General features: G+C 42.5%; 1 protein-coding gene across 1 annotated transcript in view; it reads left to right on the top strand.

Moving 5' to 3' along the window:
* LOC141103144 (inter-alpha-trypsin inhibitor heavy chain H3-like) overlaps nucleotides 1-3095 on the top strand; it is a gene marked incomplete in the record, with an annotated part of 321136 nt that extends 318041 nt beyond the window's left edge. The window contains 1 exon segment of the mRNA XM_073592423.1: nucleotides 2823-3095. Within this exon segment, the coding sequence (XP_073448524.1) occupies nucleotides 2823-2964 (142 nt within the window).
* Between the last annotated feature and the right edge of the window lie 14275 nt (nucleotides 3096-17370).

Raw genomic sequence — 17370 nt, 5'->3', positions numbered from 1 at the left:
GAATGCGGCTCTGCCCACACAACCGTGTCAATCATTCACAGATTTCTGTGAATAAATGAACTACAAGTGCCAACAGCCTTTGCAGCTGACAGCTTGTAGTTCTCAATGAACTTCCAGGGGGCTGGTGAGTGCTTTAGTAGTTCATTGATCACCTTCACCTTGATACTTTTCGTGATACTTTTCGTGATACTTTTCGTGATACTTTTCACTCAACTGTGGATGACAAGATTTATAATATTACCTCTTTTTTTTTTAATTGTAACACTACATATGTCATTTACTTAATAACTTGTAAAACCTATCAGATCCAGTACTTGGATCGTACAACTAGGCGGCTTAGGGACCTCTTTTATGAGCATCTCTATAGTATAGCGAAACGCCTTTCGACCAATATCATCCGACGTTTCAACAATTGCCATGCAGGAAATTTGTCAGCAGTACAAGTTCAGGTTATTGAAAAAGTGAGAGCTCCAAAAAGAGGTGGTGATGTTTTTCAGCTTTTATGCAAGAGAGAAGTTTTTTTGGATGTTTTATTTAAAAACTCAGATCCCACAGAGACTCTCTAAACCATAAGTGGGATATTACAAATTTTTATGAGTAGTTTAGTTTTATATATACAGTATCTCACAAAAGTGAGTACACCCTTCACATTTTTGTAAATATTTTATTATATCTTTTCATGTGACAACACTAAAGAAATGACACTTTGCTACAATGTAAAGTAGTGAGTGTACAGCTTGTATAACAGTGTAAATTTGCTGTTTTCTCAACATAACTCAACACACAGCCATTAATGTCTAAACCGCTGGCAACAAAAGTGAGTACACCCCTAAGTGAAAATGTCCAAATCGGGACCACAGTGTCAATATTGCGCTCCTCCACCTTCTGTTTGATGATGCCCCACAGATGCTCAATAGGTCTAGAGACATGCTTGGCCAGTCCATTACCTTTACCCTCACCTTCTTTAGCAAGGCAGTAGTCATCTTGGAGGTGTGTTTGGGGTCGTTATTATGTTGGAATACTGCCCTACGACCCAGTCTCCGAAGGGAGGGGACCATTTTCTGCTTCAGTATGTCACAGTACATGTTGGCATTCATGGTTCCCTCAATGAACTGTAGCTCCCCAGTGCCAGCAGCACTCATGCAGCCCCAGACCATGACACTCCCATCAACATACTTGACTGTAGGCAAGACACACTTGTCTTTGTACTCCTCCCCTGGTTGCCGCCACACACGCTTAACACCATCTGAACCAAATAAGTTTATCTTGGTCTCATCAGACCACAGGACATGGTTCCAGTAATCCATGTCCTTAGTCTACTTGTCTTCAGCAAACTGTTTGCTGGCTTTCTTGTGCCATCATCTTTAGAAGAGGCTTCCTTCTGGGATGACAGCCATGCAGACCAATTTGATACAGTGTGCGGTGTATAGTCTGAGCACTGACAGGCTGACTCCCCAACCCCTTCAACCTCTGCAGCAATACTGGCAGCATTCATACATCTATTTCCCAAAGACAACCTCTGGATATGACGCTAAGCACGTGCACTCAACTTCTTTGGTCGACCATGGCGAGGCCTGTTCTGAGTGGAACCTGTCCTGTTAAACCGCTGTATGGTCTTGGCCACTGTGCTGCAGCTCAGTTTCAGGGTCTTGGCAATCTTTTCATAGCCTAGGCCATCTTTATGTAGAGCAACAATTCTTTTTTTCAGATCCTCAGAGTTCTTTGCCATGAGGTGCCATGTTGAACTTCCAGTGACCAGTATGAGAGAGTGAGAGCGATAACATCAAATTTAACACACCTGCTCCCCATTCACACCTGAGAGCTTGTAACACTAACGAGTCACATGAAACTGGGGAGGGAAAATGGCTAATTGGGCCCAATTTGGACATTCTCACTTAGGGGTGTACTCACTTTTGTTACCAGCGGTTTAGACATTAATGGGTATGTGTTAAGTTATTTTGAGGGGACAGCAAATTTACACTGTTATACAAGCTGTATACTCACCACTTTACATTGAAAAGATATAAAATATTTACAAAAATGTGAGGGGTGTACTCACTTTTGTGAGATACTGTATATATTTTGTTTTGCTGATTGCAATAAACTTCCCTCTGTTCACCGGATATTGTAGTGCATCTTTTCTTGGAGATTTTTTTTTTTTGGGTGCATGTAACAGTGAGAATTTTGCTGCTAATACACATATATATGTATACATACAGTATATACATTCTTCTATATATTTCCAATTTTTCCAATTGCAGGCTTCTTCTATATGGTTGTCAGCGCTTCCAATGTATTTGACTAGATATACATGGGCATTTACAATTTTGGGCATTTATGGTTTATGGACTTGAGATCCATTGACTTCGAGTTCAATAATTTAATGCTTCATTGTTTGATTTGGTTTTACTGTTTTGTTAAGTTGTTTCTTTTATTATATTAAGATTATTGGACTCTTCAGGATTAAACTATGTATCTACATTTGTTCTAAGATTTTTTCCAACATTTTTGATGTAAGTGCTAAATGCTTTTATTGGTTTTCTTTATCGCTCTTCTCTGTCATTTAATGTTTTACCAGGAGGAGGTAAGGGCACCAATTAACATAGGTGTAGGCTGCTATATATATGCACCATATAAGGCAGTGCCCTTGACTACCTTAATGTTATGATTCAGCACTCTTTTGTGTGAAACGCATCAACTGTATGTCAAGTCTCTGTGCTGTGTGGTTTCACTGTGATAGCCAACTGGAAGTGTTTCAGTGTGAATGCCGACAGAAGGTAATTTCCATTGAAATGTCTATTAATGTGTTTTTGCTATTTTAGGGGTGTACAGAGAGATTACAGGAAAGATCGCTACAATAGCAGTGAAGTTGCTTGTTGGTTTGTTCATTCCAATGGAGAAGGATTGATTGACGGAACACATACAGATTATATTGTCCCGGATATCTTCAGCATTGCTGATTAATCCATTGTTTTAAACATTATCCATAGAAACAAGAAAATGCAGAATAATTCATTGCTAATATGTAAATTTATTTTTGTGGGATAAATCATTCCTTGTATCACAGCTGGCAAATAAATAAATCACCAAATCTACTCTCTTGTCTTTTGTACTTTGTGCTGTTCTGTGTCAAACTGTCTGTTAGCTGAGAAGCAGTTTTCAAAAAGCTCTCACCACTGAGGCCTGGTTCACACTATTGCGGGTGGTTCTGGATGCAGGAATAACAGCGATTCCCGCACCTGCAACCACCCACAGTCAAAATGTTCTGCTGTTAAAAAATGCGCGTTTATGGGTGCGGGAACTGCAGGAAAATCGCATGGTGCTTTGATTTCCTCGCCACTGCGTTTCTAAAATGGTGCATGAACCTTTTTTCTGCAGAAAACGCAGGCACGACAGCCCATTCAAATAAATAGGCTGCCGTGTCTGCGCAAACATAGACCGCAAACCTGCAACAGTGTGAACCAGGCCTCATTGAAATGTGTCTGCTGCAATATTCCCAGGACATCTTTTTCACTGCTTTTGCTAGCCAGATCAGTCATCACTGAGGAAAACAAACGTGTCTGGTTTGTTACATTTGCTACACTGTTTACTCTACTCTAAGGTTACGGCGGGGGGGGGGGGGGCGTTACTCTAAGGCTACTTTTGGGGCGGGGTGGGCGTTAGCGTTAAAGCAGCTCTAGTTTTAGCGGCACTTTACCGCTGTTATGGCGGCGCTTTTCAGTTGCTAGTGGGGAGCTTTTAACCCCTGCTAGCGGCCGAGGAAAGGGTCAAGCGCCACTGCCAAAGCACTGCTCATTGATTTCAATAGCAGGGGCGGTTTAGGAGCGGTGTATAGACCGCTCCTGCACTGCCCCAAAGATGCTGCTTGCAGGACTTTTTTTCCTGTCCTGCAAGTGCACCACCTCAGTGTGAAAGCACTCGGGCTTTCACACGGGGGGCTGCAGAAGAGGCAGTTTACAGGCGCTATTTTTAGCACAAAAACGTCTGTAAAATACCTCAGTGTGAAAGGGGTGTAAGTAAAGGATGTTTGTAATGCTCCCAGAACAAATGCAGGTGGGAAACTATAATATATTTGATTTAAAGTGGTTGTAAACCTCCATTTTCAAGTTGTACCTATAGGTAAACCTATAATAAGGCTTACCAAGAGTTACAATAAATATCTCCTAAACATGCTCCATTTAGGACATATTTACTTTGTACTACGCCAATGATGTCATTGGCACATGCGCTGTGAGGAAACAGCCCTCTGTGCCGTTTCTTCACTAGCGAGCGTCGTGACTGGCGGCTCCGGCACGCATGCGTGGGTGTGACGTCATGCCACCTCAGCTAGTCACAGAGCCGGAGTTCTCGGCCCCAGAAGGAAGATGGGCAAACATGGATGTGGCCTCCAGTGGGGACAGCGCAGGCTTCGTTTGCAGGTAAGTGTTACATAATGTGCTAGTATGCGATGCATACTAGCACATTATGCTTTTACTTTGCAGGGAACAAAAAAGGAAGTAAAACCCATCAAGGTTTATTTCCTCTTTAAATATTAGCAATATACATAGTAAGCCTGGGAGGGGATACATCAGATAAAAACCAGCCTGGTGACAAACCTACATACCATCCATCTATCTGGGGGGTTTTGCAAATGCAGTGGGCCTGTGTGCTCATACATTGAGCCGCTGGTGTTAAGCTCTTCCTTCTATCCAAAAGGAATGCAAAGGAGAAGAGGATTGTGAGAGATGTAGTTCTTTGCAGACTGAGCTGACTTGGTGGGCTGCAAGAAAAAAAAACTGCAGATCCCACAAGGCACTGGAGCTCAGAGGAGAGGTGATTTTCTGTTGCTTTTCCTGGGCTAAGGAGAAGTGTGGAAGCTATTCAGAAAGACTGAATGCACATAAAGCTGCAGCAGACTGCTCTCCCCTGATAGGGAGAGAGGAGCAGTGATAGAACTTCTTAAATATCGGAGAGTGCCATGGATGCTGATAGAGCCTGCTGCCTGAACAAGGAGAAGGACACTGCGAACTCTGACCAGCTGTGCTGCCGACAGTGAACAGACTTGGTAAAAGGCCGTTGGCCAAAATCCCACTATACTTTGACGAAAGAAGAAAAGCATTGCTTGCAAATATCCAGTACATTTATCAGTGCTTACAGGGACCAGAACCAATACCTTATCAGTGCTTAAAGGGCAATTATCCTGAGTGCTCAGACATACCAATTGGGCCCCATTGAGCTGGCCAGCAGAAGAGAGAGAGTATATTACAAAGTGATGGAGTGTTAGGGTGGCATAGTTCTCCCTCTTTAAGATTTCCCCAGTATAGGGTTTAAGAGGAATTGTTCTCTACACCAATTGATTGTTGTTTTTACAGTAAAGTTCTTTCTACTGTTCACTTATTTGCAATGCCATAAATATTCCCCACTCATCCAGGTGTCAGAGTGCATGGTGCTATTTTCAGAGCATTGGGCACAGGAACAGGGGACCCAATAGATCCCCTACTTCTTTGGGGTTGAACACTACATAAATATTATGTAAATGTTAACAATACCCATAATGGTAATTTACCTGGGACACTGTGAGATACAAGGTAAAAACAAGTGGGTGGACATGGACAGATTGCATCTGACAGTGGAAGTGGCTTAAAAAGGAATGATGAAACGAAACCTTTGCCTATTTGCTGTATATTCCGCATCCTTATGCCACAGTCCTTGTGCCCAGAAAATACTGCTAATACTGTTAATCACTGTGCCACAAGAGACAGTCTCAAAGACCCACATAAACCTCAGAACCTAAAACCTTAAAACTAAATGTTCCGCTTTCATTTGCTTTTATGCACGAAAAAAGTATCACTTTTTTGAACCTACTGTATAGAAGAACTTAATTAAAACCAGCAAATGTTGAGACAGTACTAGGTAATGTACATCATAACAAATAGAACATAGAGACAGAGAGAATGGGAAGAGTGCCAGGGAAGCTGAGGAGAGAGAGAGTGGGGAGGGGAGCAGAGAGATGGAGAAGTGGGAGGGAGAGAGGGGGAGAGCAGAAGAGGGAGGAAGGGGGGATAAGAGAAGGAAAGGGAGGAGGAAGGGAGAAAAGGGGAGGGGGAGAGAGAGAAGGAGAGGGGGATTTATGAGATGGAGGGAGTGGGTAGTGAGAGAGAGAGAGAGAGAGAGAGAGAGGGAGGAAAGAGATGGAGGGAGGAAAGGGGAAGGGGAGATGGAAATTATATGGTCGCTAAAGGGATTTTCCTCAAAATGCAGTGCTTCTCTCTACTCCCTAGAAATAAGTGAAGTTTGGCAAGTTAGGTGTGAAGTGTGAACATCCCACCAGTGGTGGTGCGTCCATAAGGGCACAGGAGCACCGCCTCTCCTCTCCTGTCACTCTCTAATCACCATAGATAGATTCATGCATTGCATGAATCTATCTATGGTCGCTGCTGACACCCCCTATTCAGGTGTCTGGCCCCTTTACGGTCACTGGGCACCTGAATTACAGCGGTGGGGGTGTTTTTTGGAAGCACCTGATTAGAGCTGTAGGCTCTAATAGGCGTCCAACGCTGTGCGTTCCTTGTCACTCAGCTCAATTTTAGTAAAGCCGACGGAATTCGCTTTGCTAATATTGACCCCCCTCTCAGCCAATCAGTTTGTCTGTTACTGGTCGCATGATTGGCTGAAACGTCAGGCGCTGTGATTGGACGCCTATCAGGCATCCAATCATAGGAGAGGACAGGAGGAGAGGAGGATGGAGAAGACGCATGGAGGGGAGAAGACACATGGAAGACACCGCTTGCCGTCACCCTCTGCCTCACTAAGACAGGGTAAGTGCCAAGTAGATGGGGAGCTGGCGGGGGCGAGGAGGAATCACAGTGGCAGTATTGGATGGCACAGTGGCAGCATTGGATGGCACAGTGGGAGCATTTGATGGCACAGTGGGAGCATTGGATGGCAATGTGGGAGCATTGGATGGCACAGTGGGAGCATTGGGAGCATTTGATGGCACAGTGGCAGCATTGGATGACACAGTGCCAGCATTGGGAGCATTTGATGGCACAGTGGCAGCATTTGATGGGCACAGTGGCAGCGTTTGATGGGCACAGTGGCTGCAATCGATGAGCACAGTGGCTGTGTTTGATGGCACAGTGGCTGCATTTGATGGCACAGTGAGGCTGCAATTGATGTTTGTTTTTTAGAATTTTTCAATTTGTTTGCGCGGCCCCAAAAATTTTGAGCACCAGCCACCACTGCTTACTACAGCTATGGTGTAAATATCACCATTGAGGGTTTTTATACCTGTCTGCCACTTTTCTGCCACCTTTATATGCAGCAACCTCTAGTTTCTGGTACAGTGTGAGCAAAATACAAGGGCTTCCCACAAAGACTGGTGATTGCAAAACTAATCAAGGAGGGAGTCGGTTGCATCCACAAAGACACCCCAGTGGAAATCCAAAGAAGGGATGGTCTGGTCCATAAACCTGACTGCATACACAACTACAGTGAGTTAATGGGAAGTGCAGATTATAAAGAAAATTGGAAATTTGGAAATTCGAAAAGCAGAAAACTCGAAAATCCAAAAATCTGAAATAATAACTAATAATAACCTAACTATTACTAACTATTAAATCATAGGTTCCTTTCAAATTTGACTGTTAGTGAACGTAACTAATACGAATTTATCCGAAGTTACGAATTATCCGAAATGAATGCTGTATCTAAACGAATGAAACGTAACAAATTATTAATAATAAATAACAATAATAATAATAAAAACTTTTACTATTATTATTATTTTTATTATTAAAGTGCAGGGCCACCCTAAAAAAAAAAAAAAAAAATTACATTAACATTGCCTGTTGTGACAGTGCAAGGCCCTGCCACTGTAGTACTGGGATTGAAGACAACGCAGGGTTCTCATTTATGCAGCGTGAGGGGCTCCAGAGTATTGTTTCCAAGCAGAGAAAACATTTGTTTTTCCGGGTTTTGTAATTCCCAGATATGGGTCTGAAGTCCAAACACTTTGAAGAGTTTTGTAGGGGAATGAAGCCCCTACCTCTGTGTCCATATCTTACCAGAAATCAGCAGGCTACTGCACTTGAGCAATACCCTCAGAATATCACACTGCATACTCAGGGGCATATCTACCACGAGGTAAACAAGACGTTTGCCTGGGGCAGTAGTTTACAGGGGGCGGCATTGCCCCTCCGTCCATTTGCCATCTGTGCAACATTCCTAACATTGTTCGCAGCTGATTCCACTGCTCTACGCCAGACCTGAAAGCAGCAACCTGTGACCCTGCCCTCCTTCCCCGCACTGTCCCTGCCTTGCAATGCGATTGGGCACATCCACGGCTCTTTCTCCCCCCCCTTACACAGCTGCATCCTACTTCCTAACCTGTGGCTGCAGCCGTAAGTAGGGAGGAAGAGGAAGCAGGAGGAGAGGCTTGCTCGCAGGGGGCTTTCTGATCCATCCCTGGAAAGAAATGCAGGAGAGCCAGAGCAGGGGGAACATAGCCCAGACACCCCCTATCTATCATCTGGATCAGTCCCAGACTCATGCTGCAGAGATAATGCTGGGTGATGCCAGAGAGATCTGCCGTCTTCTGGAGACATGTGTGGGCGCTGGGGGTATATGAGGTGACTGTGGACACTGGGGGGGGGGTGAGAGGGGGGCCAGGGTGGGAGGTGAGTGTGGACACTTGGGGTGTCTCTCTCCCACCTCCTCTCTCCCCTTCTTCCATTTCTCTCCTTTTCCATGTCCCATATCTCTCTCTCTTTCCTATTCCTCTCTCTTCTCCTAGCGGGGACAGACACGGGGACAGGAGCACTGTTGCTGGAAAGTGAGGGGTTTAGGGGGAGCACTGTGGCAGGCTAGCGGGTGGGGGGAGTTGGGGAGAGCACTTTGTCAGGCTAGTGGGGGGGTTGGGGGGAGTACTGTGGCAGACTGGTGGGGGGGTTACTACCCCACAGTCCACAAGAGACCCCACACAGCCACCAGAGACTCCACACATCCACCTGTTAGGTACCTGGTAGTTGAGCCCGACTGGTAGAAGGAGACCTCTCTTAAATGCTGGTTCAGGAGCCACTGGTAGTGGGAACAGTGGTCTTTTGAGCACAGCGGGTAGGAGGGCCTGATGCAGGTTCCTGCGGCAGCAAACACTGGAACTGGAAAGACGTCCCTCCGGGATGGCTGAGCTGCGGATGCAGGTAGACTGAAGCGGATCAGTAGGCAGACAGGTGGATGATATGGCAGCAGCAGATCCTGGAGCTTGGCAGAGCAGGCTGGAAGCAGCGTCACAGGACACAGGCAAAGCAGAGTCAGACAGTCCGTTTGGCAGGAGATCAGGCAAGTATATGGCAGTAGGGATAATCAAAGAATAGTCAGGCAGGCAGGAGTTCGGCAACAGGTCACAAGATATGAGCGAGGTCAGGCAGGCCGGGTCGGATTGGAGACAGGAGAATGGTCAGACGGAGCCGGGTCACTAGCAGTACAACAACAGGCAGGATACAGGAACTCAGGTGCAGAGCTGCAGACGAACAGCACCTGATGGAAGCATCTGACAGTCTTTTAAAGGGGCCTTGGCGCCAAACAGTGCTAGCGCGAACAGGCGCGCGCACGCGCGAACGGGAGCGCGCTGGAGCGCTCCGGCACCCCCTAGTGGAGATTTCAGCAGAACTGCCCTGGGAAGGCCCCTCGTGCACCTGCGCGCACGCATGTTCGCCTGACGGCCACTGATATGTCCCTGACATTGCCCGCTCCCAACGGGCAGCCTCCGGATGCCCAGATAACTCTTCTTTTCAGGATGAGCAGAGAAATAGGCATGGATCAAACGTTTAGCATGAATATTACTGTCAGGTTCCCATGAGTTATTTTCCGGACCATACCCCTTCCATTTAATCAAAAACTGTACTTGCCCAGATCTCTTTCTGCAATCAAGGATGGCCTCCACTTCGTATTCCTCATTTCCGTCCACCAAGACGGGTTCAGGGACCCTGGTGCCCCTATCAGGAAAGGGATCATCTACATCAGGCTTCAAAAGCGACACATGAAACACAGGGTGGATTTTAAGTGAGTCAGGTAAACACAGTTCATAGGGTACCTCGTTGATTTTTCTTTTCACAGGGAAGGGCCCAATAAATTTAGGAGCAAGCTTTTTGGAAGGACAAGTCAACCTAATATTATTGGTAGACAGCCATACCTTATCACCAAGCTGAAGGTTTAGATCTCCTCTTCCTCTTTGATCGAAGATCCTCTTGCTGTCTGCTTGTGCCTTGGATACCGCTTCTTGTAACATCTGGTTATTATGACTGAGGAACTGTACTGTGTCCTGGACCGCTGGAACTGAGGATTCTGGAAGAAAATCTGGTAAAAAAGATACATGAAAACCATAATTGGCAAAGAAAGGAGATTGACCAGTGGCAGAGTGACTAGCATTATTATAAGCGAATTCCGCTAGGGGCAGCAGGGACACCCAATCATCTTGCACAAAAGATGTAAAACACCTAATGTATTGCTCCAGCGTCTGGTTTGTCCTTTCAGTTTGCCCATTCGTTTGGGGATGGTATGCTGAGGACAGGGCTAGTTCAATTTTCAAGATCTCACATAGGGCTTTCCAGAAGCGTGAAGTAAACTGCACCCCCCTATCGGACACTATATTTGCGGGGACTCCGTGCAGCCTAACATTCTCCTTAATGAACACACGGGCCGTTTCAACAGCAGAAGGTGTTCCCTTTAGGGGCACGAAGTGGGCCATTTTAGACAGCCGGTCGAGCATGGTAGTTCAACTATAAAGTCCATTGCTATCATCCTTCAGGGTCTATCTGGTATAGGCAACGGTCTCAACAGTCCCCAAGCTCTGTTCCTGGAAGTTTTATTCTGAATGCAAACAGAACAAGAGTTAACGTACTTTCTGCAAAATTCCTTCAGGTTAGGCCACCAGAATGTGCGTTGCACAAGCTCAAGGGTCTTGCGAACCCCAAAATGTCCTGCAAGTGGGTGGTCATGCAATAATGTCAGCACTTTGACTCGGGCGCTCTCCGGTACAAATATTTGACTTCCTCTCCACAATAATCCATCACGGGTGTCAAAGAGGATCCCTGGAGACTTGAAGGTTCTGGTGATGCTTCTCTAATCATGGACAGGAGGTCTGTTTGAAGAAGTAGGAAGCTATTTGCCGGCAGAATGGTGTCAGGTACTGAAAGGTCTTTAGGGTTGTCAAACATGCGCGACAGCACGTCTGGTTTTACGCTTTTAGTTCCAGGCCGGTAAGTGATGTGGAAACAGAAACGTGTAAAGAATAGAGCCCATCGGGCCTGTCGGGGTTTCAGTCTCTTAGCAGATCTTAAGTATTCAAGATTCTTGTGGTCAGTATATATCAGCACCGGATGGACTGCGCCCTCTAACAAGTACCTCCATTCTTCTAAAGCTGTCTTGATAGCAAGTAGTTCCCGGTCTCCCACATTGTAATTCCACTCAGCTGGCGAGAGTTTTCTAGAAAAGAATCCTACGGGGTGCATCAGGTCCTTGTTGCCCTGTTGTTGAGAAATGACAGCACCCACGGCCACTTCGGAAGCATCAACCTCCAAGATAAAAGGATGGGTCAGGATGGCTAAGGATCAGAGCTGAAGTGAAACGTCTCTTTAATTCTTCAAAGGCCCCCTGAGCCTCCCTGAGCCTCCCAGAGTTCTGCTTGGTTAGCTGCGTGATGGGGGAGATAATGGCAGAAAACCCCCTAATGAACTTCCTATAAAAATTTGCAAATCCAATGAAGCGTTGCACGCCCTTCTTGTCCAGAGGAGCTGGCCAATCCAGCACAGCGGACACCTTCTGAGGGTCCATTTTGATGCCGGTTGGGGAGATCACTAACCCCAGAAACTGAATCTCTTCCTGTTCGAATTCGCACTTCTCCGCTTTAGCATACAGTCTGTGCAAACGAAGACGGTCCAGGACCCTACGGACATGTTCCCTATGTTGATTAAGTGAACTGGAGAAGATTAAGATGTCATCCAAGTAGACGATTACAAAGATGTCCAGGAAATCTCTGAACACGTCATTGACCAGATGCTGGAAAGTGGCAGGAGCATTGCATAGGCCGAAGGGCATGACCAGATACTCATAGTGTCTGAAACGGGTCCGGAAAGCCATCTTCCATTCATCTCCGGTAGGAATGCGGACCAGATTGTAGGCCCCTCTTAGATCCAGCTTGGTGAAGATGATGGCAGACCTCAACTTCTGGAACAGTTCAGGTATCATAGGCAACGGGTAGCGTTTTTTGACCGTAACCTTGTTTAATTCCTGATAGTCCACACATGGACATGGTAATCATAGGGACGATGGGGTGGCAGGGAGTCCATTCCCTTCTTGCTGAATATATCCACAAATTCCCGATAGGCCTCTGGTATGGTTTGAAGCAGGTCTTGGTCAACGTCCATACAAAGTAAAGTAGCAGCAGGCTTAGAGGGTTCAGGTAAGCAATGTTTTTGGCAGTAGGGTGACCGAAACTTGATTTCACCCGTAGACCAGTTAACGTAAGGGGTTATGGGCCTGGAGCCAGGGCATGCCCAAAATGATCGGAAATAATGGAGATGAGATAACGTCCAGAGTTAGGATCTCTTTATGTTGAGATAAACAGGTGGCAGACAGAGGAAGGGTTTCTTGAGAGACTTGTCCTGATTTTATGTGGGACCCATCAGCCAGAAAAACTGAGAGTTTGTGTGTCTTGTCTTTTAGGGGAAGATTTTGTTGAGTAGCGAAAGCAGAGTCAATAAAGCAGCTACATGCCCCGGAATCAATAATGGCGTTGACCTGGATTGTTCTTCCCTGGAGCTGTAATGAGAGAGGGAGAGCAAGTTGAGTTGCATTGGCAGTTAAGGCGGATAAACTGGCCGGAGTAGAAGGAAAACACTTATAAATCTTGACCGGACAGTTGTTCACGTAGTGGCCAGCCCCACCACAGTAGAGGCAGAGGTTTAGCTGGCGTCTGCGCGCCCATTCTTCTGGGGGCAAAGTAGAGCGCATAAGTCCCAGTTGCATTGGCTCGGGAGCATCAGGGGTTTGGGTGGCCGGACTTGGGCAGGCAGAAGGTAGATATCGAGAGGCAGGAACCGGTACTCTTGCAGTCATCCACATAGGGCGCGTTTGTTGGGAAGAGCGTTCTGACCGGCGCTCACGAAGGCGTCGGTCAATCTGGATGGTTAGAGCAATGAGTTCTTCAAGGGTATCGGGCATCCCTACCTGAGCAAGCTCATCCTTTAGACTCTCAGATAACCCCATGCGGAACTGATGACGTAATGCTGCGTTGTTCCATTGGGTGTCCGCGCTCCAGCGTCGGAAGTCCGTAACATAGTCCTCGGCCGGCCTGCGGCCTTGCTGGAGCACGAGCAAAGCTGCCTCAGCGGTGGCAGTCCGCTGAGGGTCCTCGTACAACTGGGCCATGGCTTCGAAAAAAGCGGGCAAAGACTGGATCTGTACAGAGTTGGTTTCAAGCAGGCGGTGGGCCCAGGTCTGGGGTTTCCCTTGAAGAAGGGATATGACAAATCCCACTTTGGTAGCCTCCAAGGAAAAAGTCGGTGGCTGCAGGGCGAAGTAAAGTTGACAGGCGCTGCGGAAAGCCAGAAACTTGGTTCAGTCACCAGAAAACCTCTCAGGGATGGGGACTAGACATGTGCATTTCGTTTAGTTCCGAATCGAAATTCGGACAAAATTTTCATTATTCGGACATTCGGATGCATCTGAAATACCGAATTACAATACTAACGAATTTAAACGAATCCGAAATGTTTCGAATCGAAAACCCACGGACGAAATTCGAATCAAATTCAAATCGAATTCGAAACCAAATTCGAAATCTATTCGACTCGAATTCGAAAACAAATTCGAATCGAATTAGAAAAAATATAAATTGATTTCTAAAAAAGAATACAATAAAATAGAATATAAAATAATAAAACAATAGAATAAACATAAAAGAATTGTAAAGAATAGAATAGAATTTAATAGAATTTATTAAATAACAACAGAATATGACCATCTTCTGAAATTCGAATTTCGAATAGTATAAATTCGAATTCGAAAATAGATTGGAAAATAACAATTTATATATATATATATATATATATATATATATATATATATATATATATATATATTCAAATTCATTCTATATGAAATTCGAATTTCGGAAAATGGTTATATATATATATATATATATATATATATATATATATATAGCCATTTTCCGAAATTCGAATTTCATATAGAATGAATTCGAATTCGAATAGAAAAAAAAATAGACTAGAAAAACAATAGAACAGAATAGAATAAAATATAATATATATATTAGATTATTTTCTGTTCTATTGTTTTTCTATTCTAATCTTTTCTATTCGAATTTGAATTCATTCTATATGAATTTCGAATTTGAAAAGATGGTTTTATATATATATATAAATATTTTATACATATATATATATATATATATATATATATATATATATATATATATATATATATATATAAACCATTTTCCGAAATTCGAATTCGAATAGAAAAGATTAGAAATATTATATTTTATTCTATTCTGTTCTATTTTTTTTTTTTCTATTCTAATCTTTTCGATTCAAATTTGAATTCATCCTATATGAATTTCGAATTTTAATAGATGGTTATATATAAATAAATATCTAATATATATATATACATATACATATATACATATACATTTATATATATATAAAACCATTTTCCAAAATTCGAATTTCATATAGAATGAAATTGAATTTAAATAGAATAGAAAATAATATCATAAAAAAACAATAGATCAGATCAGGAAAAAAATAAAAAAATATATATATATATATCGAATAGAAAAGAATAAAAGAATATCATAGAAAAACAATAGAACAGATCAGGAAAAAAAAATTTATATATATATATATATATATATATATATATATATATATAACCATGTCCCGACATTCGAATTTCCTATAGAATGAATTTTTAAAAGAAAAGAAAAGAAAATAGACTAGAAAAACAATAGAACAGAATAGAATAAAATATAATATATATATTAGATTATTTTCTGTTCTATTGTTTTTCTATTCTAATCTTTTCTATTCGAATTTGAATTCATTCTATATGAATTTCGCATTTCAATAGATGGTTATATATAAAGAAATATCTAATATATATATATATATATATATAAAACCATTTTCCGAAATTCGAATTTCATATAGAATGAATTCGAAATTCGAATAGTAAAGATTAGACTAGAAATAGAAAATAGACTAGAAAAACAATAGAACAGAATTGAGTAAAATATAATGTGTATATATAATATTTTATTCTATTCTGTTCTATTTTTTTTTTTTATTCTAATCTTTTCTATTTGAATTTGAATTCATTCTATATGAATTTCGAATTTCAATAGATGGTTATATATTAAGAAATATCTTACATATATATATATATGTGTGTATCTATCTATCTATCTATCTATCTATCTATCTATCTATCTATCTATCTATCTATCTATCTAGATAGATATATAGATAACCATTTTCTGAAATTCGAATTTCATATAGAATGAAATTGAATTTAAATAGAATAGAAAATAATATAAAAAAAAAATAGATCAGATCAGAAAAAAAAAAATATATATATATACCGTATTTATCGGCCTATACCACGCACTTTTTTCCCCTGAAAATCAGGGGAAAATCGTGGGTGCGTGTTATAGGCCGATCCCCGCCGATTTCTGTGTCATCGGAGCGATCGCGGCAATTGCCGCGGTCGCCGCCGACATACACAGCCGTGGGTAGATTCAAAAATGGCGCCGAGACTGCAGGGAGCCGAGATACATATACTCGAGTGTTCTCGGCTTTTTCCGGTGCCGCCGTCACGCCCAGTCCCGCCCCTGGACCTGTGTTATGTCCATCATAGGGCGGGACTGGGCGTGACTGTGAGCAGCGCCGAAAAAAGCCGAGAACACTCGGGTATGTGTATCTCGGCTCTTGTCGGATCCGAGATACACATACCCGAGTGTTCTCGGCTTTTTTCGGCGCCGCTCACAGTCACGCCCAGTCCCGCCCTATGATGGACATAACACAGGTCCAGGGGCGGGACTGGGCGTGACGGCGGCGCCGGAAAAAGCCGAGAACACTCGAGTATGTGTATCTCGGCTCCCTGCAGTCTCGGCGCCATTTTTTGAATCTACACCGAGTGCACAAAGCTACACTGACATGGCTGGACTGGGGCAGACCTGCACTAACGAAGCTGCACTGGGGCAAGGCTGCACTGAGGCAAGGCTGCACTGGGGCAAAGCTTCACTGACAAGGCTGCACTGGGGCAAAGCTTCACTGACAAGGCTGCACTGGGGCAAAGCTTCACTGAGGCAAGGCTGCACTGGGGCAAAGCTTCACTGACAAGGCTGCACTGGGGCAAAGCTTCACTGACAAGGCTGCACTGGGGCAAAGCTGCACTGACAAGGCTGCACTGACAAAGCTGCACTGACACTGAAAAGGCTGCAGATGGACAGATAAGGCTGCATTGATGGGCATTTTAATGTAAGTTTTTTTTTCCTTAAACTTCCCTCCTAAAAATTTTTTTTCCTTAAAATTCTCTCCTAAACTTGGGGTGCGTGTTATACGCCGGCGCGTGTTATACGCCGATAAATACGGTATATATATATATATATATATATATATATATATATAAATAACCATTTTCTGAAATTCGAATTTCATATAGAATGAAATCGTATTTGAATATAAAAGATTAGAAAAGATTAGAAAATAATAGAAAAGAATATCATAGAAAAACAATAGAACAGATAAGGAAATTTTTTGATATATATATATATAGAATGAATTTTTAAAAGAAAAGAAAATAGACTAGAAAAACAATAGAACAGAATAGAATAAAATATATATATATTAGATTCTTTTCTATTCTATTGTTTTTCTATTCTAATCTTTTCTATTCGAATTTGAAAAGATGGTTATATATATAAATATTTTATATATATATATATATATATATATATATATATATATATATATATATATATATAAAACCATTTTCCGAAATTCGAATTTCATATAGAATGAATTTGAATTCGAATAGAAAAGAAAATAGACTAGAAAAACAATAGAACAGAATAGAATAAAATATAATATATATATATTCTATTGTTTTTTCTATTCTAATCTTTTCTATTCTAATTTGAATTCATTCTTTTTTTTTTTTTTTATATATAACCATTTTCCGAAATTTGAATTTCATATAGAATGAATTCGAATTCGAATAGTAAAGATTAGACTAGAAATAGAAAATAGACTAGAAAAACAATAGAACACAATTGAGTAAAATATAATGTGTATATATATTATATTT

The sequence above is a fragment of the Aquarana catesbeiana genome, linkage group LG07, assembly GCF_042186555.1.
Source record: "Aquarana catesbeiana isolate 2022-GZ linkage group LG07, ASM4218655v1, whole genome shotgun sequence".
Lineage (NCBI taxonomy): Eukaryota > Metazoa > Chordata > Amphibia > Anura > Ranidae > Aquarana > Aquarana catesbeiana.
This window is presented reverse-complemented; position numbering and strand designations above follow the sequence as displayed.